Source organism: Spermophilus citellus (assembly GCF_964194105.1).
Source record: "Spermophilus citellus genome assembly, chromosome: 15".
NCBI classification, from domain to species: domain Eukaryota; kingdom Metazoa; phylum Chordata; class Mammalia; order Rodentia; family Sciuridae; genus Spermophilus; species Spermophilus citellus.
Window position 1 is genome coordinate 65,330,034 of NC_138195.1, and position 20,005 is coordinate 65,350,038.

At 43.5% G+C, this 20,005-nt stretch overlaps 1 protein-coding gene across 1 annotated transcript in view; it reads right to left on the reverse strand.

Annotated features, from left to right (window-relative positions):
- Positions 1 to 462: 462 nt before the first annotated feature.
- Positions 463 to 20,005, reverse strand: part of PDLIM1 (PDZ and LIM domain 1) — a 44,442-nt gene continuing 24,899 nt past the window's right edge. Inside the window, exons 5-7 of the mRNA XM_081267894.1 lie at positions 7,587 to 7,738; positions 1,464 to 1,581; positions 463 to 998 (exon numbers count right to left, since the gene is read on the reverse strand). Coding sequence (XP_081124020.1) covers positions 812 to 998; positions 1,464 to 1,581; positions 7,587 to 7,738 — 457 coding nt within the window. The 3' untranslated portion in view covers positions 463 to 811. The remainder of the gene's footprint in view (positions 999 to 1,463; positions 1,582 to 7,586; positions 7,739 to 20,005) is intronic.

Genomic DNA, 20,005 nt, shown 5'->3' on the forward strand with positions numbered 1-20,005 from the left:
CTCTTGGGATGGGGACACACTGGCCATTTCCCTGAGCTCTTGATTCGGCTGCTGCCCATGTTCCCAAGGTTGCTTCCCTTCACAAAGGACAGTGGTCGTGATGGCCACAACCAGCCTGGACATGGATTTATTGAGGAATATTTTAAGGACAACTGGTAAAACTCCCTATCCATTATTTAGGAATCATTCCTTTCCTCAGATAAGCCCTAGAACAGCCAGACATAAAGAAAACATTATTTCATTAAAACAGACTAAGTATCTTATATTACCATCAAAAAAAGATAAGTTGAAGCAAGCTTCAAAGACATACAAGTGCATAGCTTCAGATGCCACGTTCCTCACACCTGGGGGAAAGACTGCCAAATCTGAGAAGTAGGAAACCCAGAACAAGAGGAGAGGCCTTAGAAATCTCATCAGGCAGTGAACAAGACATGACCGAATGATCGGAGACGGCACGCTGTCTTACAGTCTACAAATTTATTTATTGAGTAAAAACAAAATTAATGTCAAACATGTTAAGTTTGGATTGGTTCAAACTTGACTGATGTCCGTCTGCAGCGGAGAAGAGCCGAGGTGAGGGGGATGCACAGTGATGCCGGCGAGGGGACAATGACAAAACACTCTTCCACAGCAGGCACCCCACAGCCAGAGTGAGTCAGCCACCCACGGAGCAGAACTCAGCGCTGAAGGAGCAGGGGCAGAACCGGGTCAAGTAAGCACAGAGCTCTGAGCAGGAGGGGGGTCCAGAACACTCAGAGGACAAGGTGTGGCGAGGCTGGCTGGAGGTCAGCTGTGGGCCATGTCTGCTGCGTCACTTGGGGAACACAGTGACCACGTCGTATCCCTCGGGGGGTATGACGCGCTCCCGGGCATGCTTTTCACAATAGATTTGATCCTCTACGAAGAAATGGCCCTTCTGCTTCAGGTTCGTGCCACAGTCGGTGCACACGTAGCACTCGGGATGGCGGTGGTGGTCCCGCAGCTTCACAAAAACTCCTCTGTGGAGGGAGGGAGGGAGGGAGGAGGGGGCTCTGTTAGTTACAAGCACCTTCAGGTGACACCAGGGCTCTGCGCCATCCTTCCCGAGCTGGGCTTGGGGCTTCTCCACTGATGCCCTCCCATCAGAGGGAAGACCACGGTCTCCTAACAGGCCTCCAGCAGCAAATGTAAAAGGGCTTCTGATTCCCCGGGGCCAGACATTAATCTGGAAGTCCATTCCACCTCAACAGAGGGCAGCCCTGCTTTTTTACACATTCAGAACCTAAGGGCTCCACAGCACAGGACAACCTGGGCCACCTGGACCTGGAACACAAACCTACGCAGCCTCCCTGCTCCATTTTGTCCAGGTAGGATTTGTCTCATTTATACCCAAAACAGGTGTTGCATATCCCATAAGGTTTCCTCCTTTTCTCGGTTTACCCAACCTGCAAGGCCTCTGTGGACTGCAGGGGGTAGATACTTACACAATGCCAGTGCCACATTTGTCACACATGGGCAACTTCTGAGCATTTCCAATCGATGCGGCCACTTTGGTGACTGGAGCTTTAACACTTCTGAATCCTGAAGGTTTGTTGGGATCCCCTGAAATGACAAAAGCACTTACATTGGCTGGGAAGTGCAGAATTGCCTACGTCTCGCTCTGAGCCGCTTCTAGATATGTTCAAGTAAGATCATGGGCACTGGGGTCAGATGTGACTCTGCTGTGAGGTCCCTGGAAAGTTACTTAACTTCTCAGATCTCCTATTTTCCTTTTCTATAAAATTTTCATTTTCTCCTTCATTGCCATACAAAGAGACTTTTAAAAATACATGAAGCCCTTCTACAATGGTAGGCACCTGGGCACACATTGCGAATTAAGTACATGCAAACACTGATACAGGAACTTACAAACACCTTATATGGATATAATAAATAAGTCAATAAAAGCAATATCTGATAACCAAAATACAGTGTATTTAGATGTGGAAAGAGGGCTTATGTAGCTCAGTGGTAGAATGCTTGCCTAGCACTGTGCAAAAGCGTTTAGTCTGATTCCCAGCACTGCAAAAACAAAAATAAAACACCCTTCTAGTTGCAGAAAGAAATACCTCCTCCCTCCCCTGCCCCAAAATCATTCCAGTACGGCATGCTACAAGCAGCCAGAGGAAAATCATCTACTACATCTTCTGCAGTCAGCTTGGTGCATATGAAATAAGCACCCAGTTGCTAGATGCTCAAATGCCTACAGCTCATCTCATCATATCTCAGGGAACAGAGCCCTCTATCGTGGTAGCTTGGCAGAGTAATAAGCTGTTACTACCACTACTGTTGCTATATACTCAGCTGGCTGGGCTTTCCCATCACTTATTTTTTTTACTACAATGTATTCTGGCAGTACCATTATATTTGTCAGCTATTTACACAGCTTTTTTTCTAGACTGTAAACAACTTGAATACCAGAACCTTGTTTTGTATATTTTTTAGTTCCCCACAGAGCCTAGCATGGGGCTTAGCAAATAATAGACTATCCACAAATAACACAGAAATGAATTGTGAAATGCTATGACAGATGCAGAACGATATAGTCTTGGCCCCGCATGCTTTGACTAAAGAAGCTAGAGATGCCTCCACACCAGTGGTGGTTCTGAACAGACACCTATGAGCATCCAAGGCCCTAAGAGAAACTCCAGAAAATTCATAGAAGCATCCTACCCCAAACAAGCTCAATTAGCATCCACAGGTGCAGAGATCCCATCTCCAGGTACAGAAAATACTACCATATACCTGCTCTTTTAGGCAAAAGCAACTGTCTTCAAACTTTACTGCATATCAGATTCACCAGGTATGTTCGTTGAGCCACAGATTGCTGGGTCCCTGCCACCAGATTCTGTAGGCCTAGCATGGGGCCTGAGAATTTACATTTCCAATAAGTTCATAGATGCTGTTGCTGGTTCAGGAACCACTGGACCCAGACCCAAGAGCCACTGGACAAGGGCAGAGGGATGGCTGTCTGGGGGAAGGAGGTGGGAGAGGATCTTCCTATAACCACAACCATGCTAGGCAGTCCTGGGGCTGACAGATGAGGATGCTGCCTCTTCTCTCTACCTACTCAGAAAATGAGTCCCCATATGCTGACCGGTGTTTTTGAACCAAGAATTGAGACATGTTCAAAAAAAAGGGTGTTCAGAATGCCTCTGGCTGATGTGATCACCTGCATATTTTGCCCACAGCTATCCTGCCCCTCCATTCCATGATTCTCTCTAGTCACTAGTTCTCTGCTGGGATGATTTTGTCCCCTAGGTAACAGTTTTGGTTTTCCTAACTGGAGCAGGAAAGCTACTCTCACCCTGGGGTGGGGGAGAGTCCACGTGGAGGATGGAGCAGCACAGCAACTTGTTCAGTCCTGCAGCGCCACCTGCTGGCTCCGGGGTTTTTTTCCCTCTCACTTATACAGCCAACACTGAAATTCAAAGAAATCTCTCTTCTTCCTTACTTCTCAACTAGTTTGCTACTGGACTCCAGACAACCAAACACATTTCCAAATTTCTCTTCTTTCAGTGAAGACTTCATCTCAAACACTAGTAGGGAAAAAACTGAAAATGATCTAAATAAAACACTTGTCTTTCTATCCACTTCACAGCACAACAATCTTCCATGGCTCCACACTGCCTACAGAATCAAGCTCGTGATCCTTAACCTAGCACTGGTGGTCCTCTGTTAAGACTCCAGACATCTGAGGATCCTCCTGGAATCCCGAGTACCAGTCAAAATGAGCCTGCAGAAGCATGTGGCCAGTTTACTCCTCTAAGGAAGCTCTGGCCACCACTGTGCTATCAGCCCATGACATCTCAGCATGTTAAATCTCCCTCCCATAGACAGATGACCAAAGGTGGTATAGACCTACACAACGGAATAGAATTCTGCCTTAAAAAGGAAGGAATTTCTGACACATGATACAACACAGATGAACTCTGAGGACGTTATTACCAAGTGAAATGGGGCAGCCACAATAAGACAAACTCTGTGATCCCATTCATGAGGGGTATTTGGAACTGTCAGATTCAGAGACAGCAGAGTGGAGGAGGCCAGGGGCTGGGGAAGCAGGGAATGGGGAGTTATTCTTGATTGAGTACCAAGTTTCAGTTCTGCAAGATGAAGAGTTCTGTGGATGGATGGTGGTGACAATAGCATGACACGAATGCACTTAAAGCCACTGAACTGAACACTTAAACAGAATTACGATGGTAAACTTTACGTTATATGTAATCCATCAAAATGAAAAACCATAAAGGCTCCTTTGGCCTGCAGATTTCTGCATTTCTCCAGAGCAAGATGAAGTGTGAGGAACCCAAGGCCCTATTCTCCTGGTGCAGAGGGTGAATTTCATCCAAAAGGAGTCTCCCAAGGTTTATCACTAAACCTCCTTGAGCACCTTGCTGACTGTGCATGGGGCACTTTACAAGACTCATTTTACCCTCACCCTTTAACAACCCCTTGAGGTCCTCATTATTAGCCTAACTTGAAGAAGAAACTAGGGCTTAGAGAGACCAGCAACTTGCTGGAGGCCTCATAGCAGTTCGGGCAGATCCCGATGCCAGTGCTTTCTGCCCCACAGCACTGCTCTCTGAACCAGAGACCTTTCCAAATGACAGTAACCCTCATCGGGTGCTTTAACCATGTACCCGCCACTGCCCTGGGCTTTGACCATTTCATTCCAAGTAAAAATAGGTATTTGATTTCCCTCCCCCAGGGCCTTCGGCATGAGACAGATGTTTGGACTGGAATTTATCCTGTTGCATTCAGTGAAAAACTAAAGTACACATTCAGAGACAGGAAAATCTACAAGATCTGTTATTTCCTTCTTCCTTTTTAGCTAGATCTTGATTTTCTTTGGGGCAAGAAGGCATATAGCCTAAGGGATACAGATGTAATTCTCAGACTCTTGTGCAACTAGGTGTGGCCATGTGACTAGATCTTGATCAATAGAATGTAAATGAAACAGTAGTGGGACTTGTGGGAAAGAGAAAGCTGGCTCATCTGAAAGGGGATCACCCAATCACCCCTGTCTCCTTCCTTCCTCCCTGGTGCCTGGAAATGAGCATGATGGATGGAATACCACCAGCTGCCAATTAGGACCACGAAGTAGCCAGGAAACCATGGAAACCATGGGTTTGGTTGATGGAGCACAGGATGGAAGGAGCCCAGACCCTAATGAGCATGGAGCTGACAACTTCCTGCTCAGGTCCTTCTCTATGAGCCCCGGTGAACTCTGCATCCTCTGGTTATGTCCTAGTTTGGGCTGGGCTGACTGACTTCACCCGTCTTGATTCACATCCACCTAGAGTAAAATAAACCGTGTTTCTCATGTTTTGACAAACCTGTCATCCTCAAGGGTTGGAGCCCAAGTCCAAGTCTTTTGTCAGTCAGGCCTAATACTGGAACTAATACAAAGTCTGGCTCATTTCTTCCCAGCTGCACAAGTCCTCCAAGCAAAGAAGGAGATTGCTGGTAGAACAATATCTTTTAGCATAAAAGAAACATTCTCCTAATTTCCTGTGGGTATAAATTACCACTCTAAAGAACTCACACCACTGGGGGAGGGAACCCAGGTGCTGGGTGTGTGGAGCTGGGAAGTTTCAGCACAAAGGTCCTCCCCAGAAGAAACTGAAACTTTAACAGAAGGCGTGGAGGGGGAGGTTCCCCTTGCCCAGGGCACTCAGCTCTGACCCTCCCCGGAGGCCCTGCACAGACAAGTCAGCCTTTTGCAGTCTGGCAGAAGCAGGTTCCCCCCAGGAGATTCCCCAAGCTCCCCTTCTAGGAGTACCAACTCTGTTCACATGTGGATAGTCTGAGAAAAGGACAAGAGCTTTTAACATTTTAAAAGTCAGAGCTGGAGATGGAGTTCAGTGGTACAGTACTTGCCAGGTATGAATGAGGCCCTGGGCACTGCAAAAAAAGATAAAGTGCATGCCAAGCAATGTGGTCTAAGCCAGAGAGATGGCTGAGCCTCGAAGACAGGGACAGAGATTGTAGAGGGCCAGGCATCATAAGGACTGGGTGTTGTGGTTTGGATCTGAGCTGTCCCCCAAAAGCTCATGCTTGAGACAATGTAAAAAGGTTCAGAGCTGAAATGATTGGGTTATGGGAGCCTTAGCCTAATCAGTGCATTAATCCCCTGATAGGGATTAACTGGGTGGTAACTGTAAACAGGCAGGGTGTGGCTGGAGGAGGTAGGTCCCTGGGTATATGCCCTTGGGGTTTATATTTTGTCTATGGTGAGGGAAGCTGTCTCTCTCTGCTCCCTGATACCATGGCCTAAGCTGCTTTCTTCCACCAAACTCTTCCCCCATGACATTCTGCCTCCCCTCGGGCACAGGGCAACGGAGTCAGCTGTCCATGGACGGAGACCTCTGAAACTGTGAGGCCCAAATTCCTCCTCTAAAATCATTCTTGCCGGGTCTTTTGATCACAGAAGCAAAAAAAAAGCTGACTAAAACACCAGTAAAGACCAAAAATGAGAATCCAAGAGGTGCTACCTGGGAGCAGGGGAGACAGGAGATGCCAACGTACAGGCCACATGAATGGGAAGGGGAGAAAGATCCCTGCTGGGCATAGGGGTGCATGCCTGCAATCACAGATATTTGGGAGGCAAAGGCAGGTGGATTCCAAGTTCAAGGCCAGTCTGGGCAACTTAGCAAGATCCTGTCTCAAATTTTTAAGAAAGCTGGGGTGTAACTCACTGGTACAGCACTGGCCTGCCACGTGCCAGGCCCTGGGTACGTACGTGTGTGTCCCCACACCACAGCAGGGGGCAAAAGGAATCCCTTCCTTAGCACATCCACTTTCACCAATTTCTCACAATATGCTGGTTATTAAATGAATAATAGTGCTCTCTGCTTGAACATCACTATAATAAATACACATGGGATGTATACAATGAGAACTGTCTCCTGAGACCTGCAGAACCACCCCAGGTGGCCCTGGGTGCCTCAGGCACCAGATCTCACCATGGACAAGCTAAAGCTGACTGGAAGCCTCCTAATGAAGTCTCAAACATCATCATAATCACTCAGCATCTGCTCTGTGCTGGTCATAGTGAGAGGTGTTTTGCACAGCTTATGAGACCTGAGCCTAGAACAGTTCAGAGACTAGCCTGAGGTCACAGGGCGAGAATGTGGCCATACTAGGGACTCTCAGGCCTTCAAGAAGTCATGCACCCTAAAACAAAAACAAACCCATGGCTCCAAAGGGAAAAATGGGCCCCTCTCCCTACCTCCCCTTTCTCTCCCCCTTAATGTGCTTTTAGCATTTTAAAAGTCAGAGCTGGAGATGGAGTTCAGTGGTATAGTACTTGCCAGGTATGCATGAGGCCCTGGGCACTGCAAAAAAATAAAGTCCATGCCAAGCAATGTGGTCCACGCCAAGTCCATGAAGGAGCACGTGCCTACAATTCCAGCTACCTGAGAGGCTAAGGAGGATATTAGCTCAAGCCTCCAAGCACCTGTGCTCTTTCTACCTACTCCAGCTGCACTCACCTGTATTATCCATGACCAACCCTCACACCAGGCCTTGAACAAGAGCCTCTGATGGTAGGTAGGGCTGATTACCTTTTTCCTCTGATTCTAGGATTTCCTGCAAAACCAGGAATGACGTGGACTGTTTCGGGGGCTCATTTAACTCCTGTTTCTCCTGAAGCATCTTGTAAACTTCAGATTCTTTGCTGATGGCAAGGCCTCCTGAAGGCTGAGGATGGTCTAAGCTGTAAAGAATGTTTGGAAATTTATCAGGACATATCAGAAGTGAGCAACGACTTCACCAGACACTCCCCCACTCCCAACAGACACCCCTGATTCAATGGATGGGTAGAAATTATCCCATCTCCCCGCCCAGCTGTAGACCTTCTGCCAATACCACGGGTGTCCTCATAGTCAAAGCTGCCTACGGCTTCAATGCAGCAAGAGGCTATTTTTCCTAATGGTTTTAGTAATTCAATTACATTTTGGCTTAATCCAATGGAAGGGGAATGCTTTATTTCTTTTTAAATTACATAAACATTATGTCAAGAGAAAACTTGGAAGAGGGAATATGTTGACCACAATCTGACCACTAAAATCTCAGCTGAGTCCCCTGAGTAGGGACCACATACATTCCTCTCATATAAGCAGAAATCACTGTTCTTCACTCCTGTGGACCTCACACGCTTTCCCCGTCTCCACCAGCTCCAGCCTCACCTATCACACGGTTACAGTATCTGTCCTGCCTAGTTCACAGGGATGGGGGCGACCATACAATGAGCACGTTCTTTGCAAACTGTGAAGAGCTTGAGCCCAGGGACTAGGGAAGCCAGGCCTTGCCTCCCGTGCCTTCCTCCTGTCCCTCTGGGTGCCCCAGAACAGGATGAGACAGGCACTGCTGTGAGCGTCCCCCTCACCCCACCACCCCCCCACACACACATACCCTACCCTCCCCACCCCTGCTCCTTTTTCCAGTGGGAGGAGACCTGTGCTGCCAGGTTTCAAGGAAAGAAGGTAAACAGGAGACTCCAGTGAGTTCTACAGGATAGATTCCTGCAGAATCTATCCTGAATCTGACCCTCCTCACCGCCCCAGCTCTCCTGAGTGTCCAAGCCACACCATGACTTGACTGACCAGCTGCCTAACTTGTCCCTCTGAGGCCAATCTCAGCTGCAGGACAGGCTTGGTTTCAACCAGAGGCCAGTAGGATATTTTAAATATATGAACCAGACTCTATCAAGACATGGTTCAATGTAATCTCATCTGACTTTAAACCAATTACTTATTTTAATAACAAAATACAGGTTTAAGGGGTTGGGGTTGTGGCTCAGTGGTACAGTGCTTTCCTAGCATGTGTGAGGCACTGGGTTCGATCCTCAGCTCCACATAAAAATAAACAAAGGCATTCTGTCCATTTACAACTACAAAAAAAAATGATACTTGTCTATTTAAAAAAAATACAAGTTTAATCAAATTCAACTTTTAGAGTAAATGTTCACTACAGAAATAGGGAAAAGGCCCTAAAAATGTAGCCCGGCTTCCCATTCCAAATGCAGCTCCTGACCCAGCCTCTAGCAGAGCAGCCCTGAGCAGTGCCTAGGCCAGCCAGCTTGTCTTGCAGGCTTTGCAGCACTGCTCTGTCTGGAATGTCTCCCCAGACACCCCCAGAGCACTCAGGATTCCTTCAGATGCACTCCTCAGAGAGGGCTTCCTGACCCGACTTACAACCACCCACCCCACCCCACCACTGTCTACCCCCCACTTATTTCTCACTGTGTTTTGTATCTGCTTCTCTTTATTCTGGTAGTGTCTGTCTCCCCCTGGAAGCTAAGCAGGGACTTGGCCTGTTTTATTGCCCAGGACTTGCTGGATACCCGCCCCAGGGCCAGAGCTCAGCAGGTATCAGGTAAGTGACCAACAATGCCACAGGACCTGGTGCCTGTTCCCCCTCTCTTTCCCCCTGGTCCTGAAGGTTCACGGGGGCTCTCCAGGACAGCGGTCCCCAGCTCCTGCCCCATATCACCTCCTTCTCACTTCAGCTGCTTCTTCAGAAGGTGACAAAGGAACATGTGGCCAGTAGAACAAAAAGCAAATAAACACCCGATGGATCGGTGTCGGTATAAGTTATTGACGCAAATGGATAGGCGTGTACATAAACCACCCGTAGTTCCTAAGTAATAATGCTGCAAGCTCTCCAGCCCGCTAGGCAGCCTCCCAGCTTTAAGAATGTGTGCAGGTGCCAATAATTATACAAATTATGTTTATTCACTCGCTTCCCACCCACCCATTGTGTAATTAGCTCACACTGGATTTTAAAAAGAAAATCAAGGTCTATGTTTCCCATGCAATTTTCCTCCCAGTTATTTCTCCTTCTCTCTCCCCACCTCTCTCTCTCTCTCCCCCCTCCTTCTCTCCCTCCTGCTCTCTCTCTTCTCTGACAATCTGTGGGGCAGCCTGGGGAGCCTCCTGGGGCACTTTAAGTCCTCAGTCCTGCCAGGGGCCATGACTCACACCTGGCAATCCCACCTACTCAGGAGGGAGGCTGAGGTAGGAGAACCACAAGTTCAAGGTCAGCCTCATCAGCTTAGTGTTGCAAACTTTAAAAAGGCTGTGGATAAAAATAAAGAAATAAATAAAAAAATAAAAAGGCTGTGGATGTGGTGAAGTGCCACTGGGTTCAAATCCCAGTACTGAAAGAGAAAAAAAAAAAAAAAGGCCTAGTCCCAGCTGAATGCTGAGTCAGTCGCAGCCATGAAGCCGCAGGTGCTTCCCCAGGACTCCAGTCCTGTTCTGGCAACAGAGGACCAGGCCCCCAAAGAGTGACGCAAGCTCTGCTGCTGCCAGAGAAGGTCAGCATTTAAGCAGAAACGCTGGTCAGCTGGTCACTGCTGGAGGGAAAGCAGCCATCCGGGTTCTCCTGCCCAGGGCAGCTGGTCTCTGCCTTTGTCTCTCCTCCATCTGCAGGAAGTGTGGGAGCCTCCCACAGCAGGCCCGTGGGCCACCCTGACCACTTGCTCTAACCAAGGGTCTTCCTCCCTTGGGCTCACCGACTCAGCCCCGTTCCCTGAGTGACATGCCCGACTTTTTAGCTTAGAACTTGCCCTATGGCCAGAGCATTCCATTATTTTTGACAAATCTTTTTTCTATTACTCTTAGAACTATTTTAAAATCAAGAGCAGACCAAGGAATGTTCTTGGGAAGAATTTCTCCTCTTCTTTGGTGTATGTTATGTCTGGAAGCCTCCAAGGAAACATTAAAAATGAAAAAAAACCAAACCACAAGGCCATCACATATTCTTCCAGCAAACAACCTTATAAAAATAGTTCTCTAATTTAAAAAAAAAATACTATCTTTCCTCATTGGTTTATCATTGCCTCCATTTTAATCGTCAAAAATTATAACTTAACTAAATAGATTTAAGTATAATTTAAATAATATCCTCCTTCCCCAGATAAGACACAGAATATTTTCTTCTTGGGGATTTACTGGTCCCACTATAACCTGAAGAGAAAGCATATTCACAGACAAATTACGACCAATGTTTTCACCATCTTTTCAGTCTTGTAGGGTCCACAGTAGTGCAAACTACCCATGTCCACGTGTCTGTCCACAACATCCACAAACCCCATGCTTCCTGTGTGTCATGGGTCCAGGGACAGAAGAGAGCAAGGTCACTGGTGGTACTTTCAAACAACATGGTGGACATGCCCTTTAGGGTCTATGAGACAAGCCATGCTAATGCCAATGACCATCTCATAAGAGTCCCCGGACCCTGGGAGGATGTGTGGGCCTCCATGCCAGGGAATACACAGAAAGCCCTGCCTGAAGGGCACCCAGCTCCAGCAGTTATTATATAAGGGGGCTTGTGCAGGACAGGTCAGCGCTCCAGACACAACCTGAGGAACTGGGTTAGCAGGGGAGGCAGCCACAGAAGGCTCAGTTTTCAGAGGCCAAGATAACAAAACAAAACAAAACAAAAAAATTACTATTTACTCATTTATTCCCAAGTAATAACATCACTGCTGGACAATTTATAAAGCACTTTCAATATCCATTACCTTACCTGAAACATTGATATGCCTAATTAACAAATAGTAATTGCCTAAGACCCAAACTCTTAGTCTTTAACATTAGGCTATCTGGTATTAACATGATAACACAACGTTTTAAAAAAAATAATTACAACAAAATATGCATAAAATATGCAACCAGCATCAGCAATTTATCAAGGCCCTAAACCACTTAGTGAGATCCTGTCTCAAAATAAAATTTAAAAAGGGCTGGGGATGTGGCTCAGTGGTTAAGTGCCCCTGGGTTCAATTCCCAATATCAAAAGAAAAAAAAAATGGAACCCAAAAGTCCCATTTGTGTATATAAAAACAACAGAGGAAAAAAATTCTTTCTTTGATGCTGCGGTTTGGCTATACCTAAGTGTGTTCCCCAAGAGTTCATGTGTCACAGGCATGGTCCTCAGTATGATAATGTTAGAAGCAGACTTTTAAGAGGTCAAACCTAGTAGGGAGCACTGCCCTCAGGTCAACATAGTCTTATGGAACTCAATTTAGGTGAGTTGTGACAAAGAATGAACCTGTACCTTCTCCATTCTCTGGCTACTATCTTGCCAGAGGATCTCTCCCTCTTGCACACATTCTCACCATTATGTTATCTACCATAAGGTCCTCACCAGAGCCAAGTCAATCCCAGCACCATGCCCTCGAACCTCCAAAGCTGAAGCACAAACCTTTTTTTCTTATAAAGTCTCTAGGCTCAGATACTTTGTTACAGCAATGGAAAACAGACTAATCCATATAGTTTCACAAAATATAATCCACATGACTGAGTCTCAAAGAGAAAAACATTTTCGGGTGAACACTGGTGGATCACATTTTTCTAAACCTACTCTTTATAGCTTTGATAATAAAATATAGGAGTTTAATCTAATTCAATTCCTATGGAGTAACTATACATTACATAAAGTTTCCTTGTCCTTGTTTCTCTGAGTCATGCTTGGAGCTGCTGTGCACCAGTTTCCTAAATGCTCAGTGTTTTCTAAACCACTATTTCAGGACTTGAACTCAGTGATAGTGTGGCCGGGCTGCCCAACCTGATGAGGTGATCTTCAGAACATCAGAAGAAACTCCCTTTGAGCTAGCTCACCTCCAGAGGAGGATTTTGGAGGCTGAGTCTAGTCTATGATTTGCAGGCCTGCCTCAGCCAAAGAGCAGCTGGAGCCAGAAGAAAGTCACAAGATCAAGGACCAAAAAAGCAGCCCATAGCTCTGGACATGGATTTCATTTCAGCCCAGCAACCCTGAAATGAAAGTCAACTCCTTCAAAATAATGAAGTTAACAGAGTGGCGACAAAAAGGGCTTTTTGTTTTAACGTGAGCCCTCACCTGTGGCATCAGCTTCGTAATCTGTATATAAATCCTAACTAAAACAAGAACGCTGTCAACAAAAAAATTCATTTCAAATATCAAAATATAAGCAGGTAAAAAAGATGAAACATATATATATATATATATATATATATATATATGTATATATATATATATATATCATGACATTAATCAAGAGAAAGTAGGAGTGGCTCTGTTACTATATGATTAAGTGGACATCTGAATAAATACATGCACCAGATACAGAAAAGGACATTACACAACCACAAACAGGCCAACCTACCGAGAAGCTAACACACCTTACAACAACAGAGCTTCAAAATATGGAAAGATGGATAGAACTAAAAGGAGAACTAGACCAACTCAGAATTATAGCTCCAGAATTCAATACTGCTTTCTCAACACCCGACAGAACTGAGCAGACATCAGCAAGGACACGGACAAACTCCGTACCATCAGCCAACATGATCTAATGGGCATCTGAAATCCCCTACCCAACAAAAGTAGAATGAATTCTTTCCAAGGGTCCATGAACACACACCGAGACCACATTCTGGGCCATAAAACAAACCTCAACCAATGTTAAAAAAAAAACTGAAATTACACCAAGGGTGTTCTCCAACCACAGTGAACTCAAACCAGAAACTGAAAACAGGAAAATCTCTATAAACACTTGAAAATTAAACAGATCTCTAAATAATACATGGGTCAAAAAGGAAGTCTGAAGGAAATCATAAATACATCAAACTGAATGAAAATGAAAAATAAAACAGTAAACCTACAGTGCATAGCTGGGGGGAGGAGTGGAGAAGGAAACCAACAGCACTAAATAGGGGAAGTCAAATCAGTCACCGAAGTCATTAAGTCATCTAAGTCCTCAATAATCATCATAATAAATAACCTATAATGATAAATAAATTTATAAATAATAATAATAAAAAATCTAAACTCTAACATCCAGGACTAAGAAAGAGAAAAGCAAAAATTCCAATACCATCAGAGCACACGGAAGGAAGTAAAGGCAAGAACATAAATCAATGAGAGAAAAAAGAGAAAAAATGATAGAGGGAAATATATTCCTTGGAAAGATCAATAAAACTGGCAGAGTGCTAGCTAAACTGAAGAAGGAAAACAGGGTGACATGGCTTATGTTACCAATATTGGGAATGAAACAGGACATCACGACAAACCCTGTAGACACAAAAGAATAGTAAGGCGTACCCTGAACAGACCACCCACACTGAATTTTGGCAATTCAGAAGAAGTGAACCAATTTCTTGAAAACCGCAAACTATCACAACTCACCCAATGTGAAAACAAGAGTTTGAATAACCCTATAGCCATTAAGGAATTAAGGAAATAACTCTGAAACAGTAATCTTTAAATTTCCCAAAAAAAGAGAGAAATGGTCTGACTAGAGAATTATACCAAACTTTTAAAGATTAACAATTAATAATAACCAATTTTACACCAACTCTTCTTCTATTTCCCAACTTTATACTGACAAAAATCCAGATGACAACTGTACTTAAAAAAAAGCTCCCAAGAATACATCAAACTAAACATACAGGACACAAGATAAACAGAAAAGTCACATGCATGTCTTTATACTGGCAATGAACACATGGACACGGAAATTAAAAATACAATACCATTTACATGCTCAAAAAGTAGATTTGCCCTCCTCTACATAGTTGTAAATCTAACAAAACATGTATGAGACTTGCAAAAACTGAAAATATCACATAATGATGAAAGACATTAAAGAAGATCTAAATAAGTAACATAGTACTATGTTCACGAATTGAAAGACAAAACAAAACTAGAAATGTCAGTTCTTCCCAAATTGATATATAGGATTACTTCAATTTGCCTTAAAAAAATCCCATAAGATTTTATAAGATTAAATAGGATTATTCTAAAACTTATGAGCAGGATGTGGTGGTACATGCCTGTAAACCCAGCTACTCCGGAGGTGGGGAGGCTGCAGAGGAGGATCACAAGTTTAAGGCCAGACTGGACAACTTAATAAGACTGGATCTCAAAATTTAAAATAAAATAAAAAGAGCTAGGGATTGCCAGATGCAGTGGCACACACCTATAATCCCAGCAATTTGGGTGGCTAAAGCAGGAGGTTTGCGAGTTCAAAGCCAGCCTCAGCAATTTCGGGAGGCCCTGTCTCAAAACAAAAAATAAAAAAGACTGGGGATGTGGTTCAGTGATTAAGTGCCCCTAGGTTCAATCTCTATGCCAAAAGGGAAGGACAGCAGGGAGTTCAGTGGTAGACAGCCCCTGGGTTCCATCCCCAGTACTATAAGCCAAGACAAAAATTAAACTTAAAAATAAAAACAAAATATATATGAAAAGGAAAAAGAACAAGAGTAATTAAAACAATTCTGAAAAGTAAAAATAAAAAGAGAGGAACCAGTCTACCTAATTTCAAGACTTAGTTTATAGCTATAGCAATCAAGACTGTGGTACTGACAAGGGTATCAGTGGAACGACATGGAGAATACAGAAATAGAAACATATAAATATGACCAACTGTTTTATTTTAATAAAGATGCAAAAGAGTTTAATGGAGAAAGTACAGCCTTTTGGAAAATGATCCCAGGAATAACTATTTGCTGAATCTCATACACCATAAAAAAATTTACTCAAAAATGCCTCAAGACTTAAATGTAAAAAGTAAAAGTATGTATTGTTTAGAAAAAAAAATAGTTGAAAATTTTCAGGCTCTAGGACCAGACAAAGAGTTCTCAGACACCAAAAGCATGATCCATAAAAGGACAAACTGATAAAGTGGACTTCCTGAAAAGAAACAACTTGCTTTGTGAAAGATCCTGCGCAGAGCTTCAAGGACAAGCTGCAGACTGGGAACAGATGTCTGCAAGCCACCTATCAACCAAGGACTAGAGAACATACTGATGGTAAAGCAGCCCAGGAGAAGACGTTCAATACCACTGACCTCAAAAAGATGCGATCAAAACCGCAATGACATATTACTACACTTCAGAATAGCTAATATGAAAAAAAAAAAATAGTAGTAACAGCAAATGCCGGAGGGGACGTGAAGAAACCGGATCATTCCTACATTGCTGGTGTAACCGTAAGATGGTACAGACACAGCAGAACAGCTTGACAGCCTCCTTATGAACCAGCAATTGCACTTCTAGACAATTATCCCAGAAAAATTAAAATGAATGTTTGCACAAAAACGTTTACAGGAACATTTAATTTTATTTATAATAACCAAAAACTAGGCACCACCTATACGTCTTCCAAAAGGTGAATGGGTAAGCAAAGTGTGGGACATGTCTAAAACAGAATATTCAGCAATGTAAAGGAAGAAGCTAGGATGAAACAAACAGGCATAAAATCAAAATGAAAATAGAGGACTTGTACAAAACTACAGACAATTGGCCTTAACAGACAATCACAAAACGCCACCCTTCAGCAGCAGTCTCTTGTCCTTTCATTATTACAATTGACATCACTGGTTTGTGGCAATGTCTACTCTTTTGTTTCTGATTTTTGTTATTTCACTGTTCTCTTTTTTTCATGCTCTAGCAAAGGTTTGCCCGTTCTATTGGTTTTTGAAAAAAAGTCAATTCTCAGTTCTGTGTATTTTCTCTACTAAATCTCTTCTCTATTTCAGCTCTAATCTTTAATATTTTCATCATTCCACTTGGGGTTTAATTTGTTCTTTTCTAGCTCCTTAAAGTATAAAGTTAGGTTTGGGGTCTTCTGTTTTTTTAGTGTAGGCATTTACCACCATAAACGTCCTTCTTGCTACTGCTTTTAATGCCTCCCATTAAGTTGGGTTTTTTTTAATATTTACTTTTTAGTTGTAGTTGGACACGATATCTCTATTTTATTTATTTTTATATGGTGCTAAGGATCAAACCCAGGGCCTTGCACAAGCTAGATGAGCCCTCTACCACTGAGCCACAACCCTGGCCCCTCCGTTAAGTTTTGATCCGTTGTTTTTTATTTTTTTTGTTCTCATTTGTCTCAAGATATTTTCCAGTTTCTCTTGTGATTCTTATGCTATTGGTTATTCAACTATGTTCAATTTCTGCATATTTGTGATTTTTCTAGATTTATTTTTGCTATTGGTTTCTAGTTTCTCATTTCTTCCTTTGTGGCTGAGAAAAATGTTTGATTCTATTTCAGTCTTAAGTTTTTTAAGACTTATTTTGGCCTAACCAGTGGTCCATCATAGGAGAATCTTCCACATCCACCACAGAAGGGAGTAACTGTAAATGGCATTGTATTTTAATGTCAGTGTCCATGTGTTCAATGCCAGAACAAAGAAATGCATTGATTTTTTTATGCTTATCTTGTATTCTGTATGTTTACTTTGGGATATTCTTGCTGAATCCATTTACTAGTTCTAAGAGTTGTAGGGGAAATTTCCTTGTATGGCAATCATGTCATATATAAACAGAGACAATTTTAAATAGTCTTCCTTTCTGATCTGTATGTCTTTTGTTTCCTTTTCTTGACTCATTACATTGACTCTAACTTACAGTTGTATGCTGAATAAGAGGGGTAAGCGCACATCCTTGCCCTGTTCTCCAGCTTTTGAGGAGACCAATCAACTTCTTACCATTAAGTAGGATCTCAAAGAGATATTTGCACAGCTATGTTCACAATGGCCAAGGGGTGACAGCAATCTAAATATCCATCAACAGATGAATGGATACACAAGAAGGAGATACTATTCAACCTTTAAAAAGAGGAAATCAGCCACAGTAGCAACATGGATGAAACTTGAGATCGTTATGCTAAGTGAAATAATCCAGTCACAAGTAAAGACAAATACTGCATGTTTCCACTTATATGAGGTATCTAAAGTCATCGACTTCTTAGAAACAGAAAACAGAATGGTGGTTTCCAGGGGCCTGGGGGGAGGGAGGGAGGGAGGGAGGAGTCCTTCACTGGGTATACAGTTTCAGTTTTTGCAAGATGAGTAAGTTCTAGATATCCGCTGCACAATGTGCATGTCGTCAACACTGCTCTACTATACACTTAAAAAAAGGCTAACATAGTAAATTGTATGTCATGTGGTTTTTACCATAAGAACAGAAAAAAAAAAAAGGGATTTTGATACATATGAAAACCTGAACAAATCTCCAGAGAATTACACAGAATAATAATAATAAAAAAAATCTCAGAAGGTTACATACTTTATGATTCCATTAATATAACATTCCTGAATAACAGAATTATAGAAATGAAGAGCAGATTGCCAGGGGTTGAGCAGACTGTGGGGAGTGGAGGGAAGTGGGTGTGGCTACAAGAGGCAACAGGAGAAACCCTTGGGGAGATGGAAATGTTCTATCTTTTCACTGTCAACATTCTGGTTTTGATACTATTGTGCTATAGTTTTCAAGATGTTATTATCCAGGAAACCGGGTAAAGGGCATAAGAGATCTCTTTGTATTGTTTCCTACAACTGCATTATAAATCTATAATTATCTCAGATGAAAAGTTTAATTAAAGCAATCTTTTCCCCAAGTGGTAGATGTTAAGTGCTAACTGGAAATGACGTTAAGAGTTCAGTATTATTTTTTTTTTTTAAGGTAGGGGTTGAGGAGGTAGGATCAAATACTCCTTCATATCTCACATCTTGAGAAATGAGAACCCTAGGTATGAGTTGTCCCAACCTGGTCATCCCAGTGTTTACAAAAAAAAAAAAAAAAAAATGAAGTTCTGGGAAACCCCACGTATTGAATTTTGGAAGGGAAACCTAACCTGAATGCTCCCTGTGCATTCAATGGCCTAGATGTTGGTGTTGTGACTAGAAACTAGTGGATTTACAGGCACCAAGATGTGGAGGAGGAACGCCCAGACACCCAAGACAATTCTCTGTGGGCTACAGGCAAGGGTTATCTAGAGGGACAAACAGCCACCTTGGTGCTGGAAGCCTCCTGCTCCAGCCCCACATGAGTCAGGGTTAATATAATCCCTGTGATATCATCTGAGTAGAGAACAACGCATCCCTTTATTTCTACTCCACCTGCTTAGAAATCTACATCATGAATGTGGAGGGAGTAGTTGAGAAAACAATTTAGAAGAGCTAATATTGTAGGATTACTGAGTTAATTATGGGAGAGCAACCAATTATTCCATGAAGAGACACCCCGCCCCCATTCCATCATCAGGAAGCTGATTAACTCTACTGGATACCCAAACTTACACCACAGTGCTGGAATAGAAAGAAGTCATAGTCATCACCAAACCTCCTCCATAACATTTACCTACCTGCTTCCACTCCTGGGGATCCCCTAGTACTCAGAAGTGCTGGGGATGAAGCTCCCTATGGGCAGTGAAATCAGTAATAAGTAGCTTTCACTGAGCACTTACCTACCGGAAGCCAGACACCATGCTAAGTACTTTTTACACATTTCATTGCATTCTCTAAACAATCTGGTGTGAGGTAGCTAGTATGAGCTTACTTTAGAGATACCTTAGAGTCTCAGAGAAGTTAAATGATTTGCCCAAAGCCAGGCAGCTGAGAAGAGACAGAGCTAGCATTCAAGGCTTAGGCCCCTCTATCTACGAAGCCTTTGGGAAACATCTTAAAAATAATGAAACCCAGGCTCCGAATTACCAGATTTTGACCAGAGCCCCTAAAGGCAACTGAAAGAGGGCAGAGGGAAGGGCTAGCTGTCTACCAAACTGAGCAACCATACCTGGTACACCATAGGCTAGGTGCTCAATAAGTGACTGTTAAGCTTAACTGCCTAGAGAAAATGGCTGCTGAGGACATCCCCTCAGCTACGTGTGGTGGAAGGAGGGGTGGCAGAGGAACCCCTAGCATGCCCTTCCAGTTGGCAATGCTGATGGTATTCTGGCCAGACTAGGACGCAGCTGTGCAAAGACCTACAAGACAGACAGCCACACACACACACTAGGATGCTTGGAAATGCATGGGACAAAGAAGCCCCAGGGAATGGGTGATGACCTCAGATGCAAACTATGTAGTGAGCCAATTCTGGAATCTCAGCGAATTTCACAGACTAAACAGTGGGAGCGAGCAAGCGCTTGGGACTTGTGCTGACTGAGCCGGCAAGGTTACCCTGTGGCTGCTGGGTTGGCAGAATCA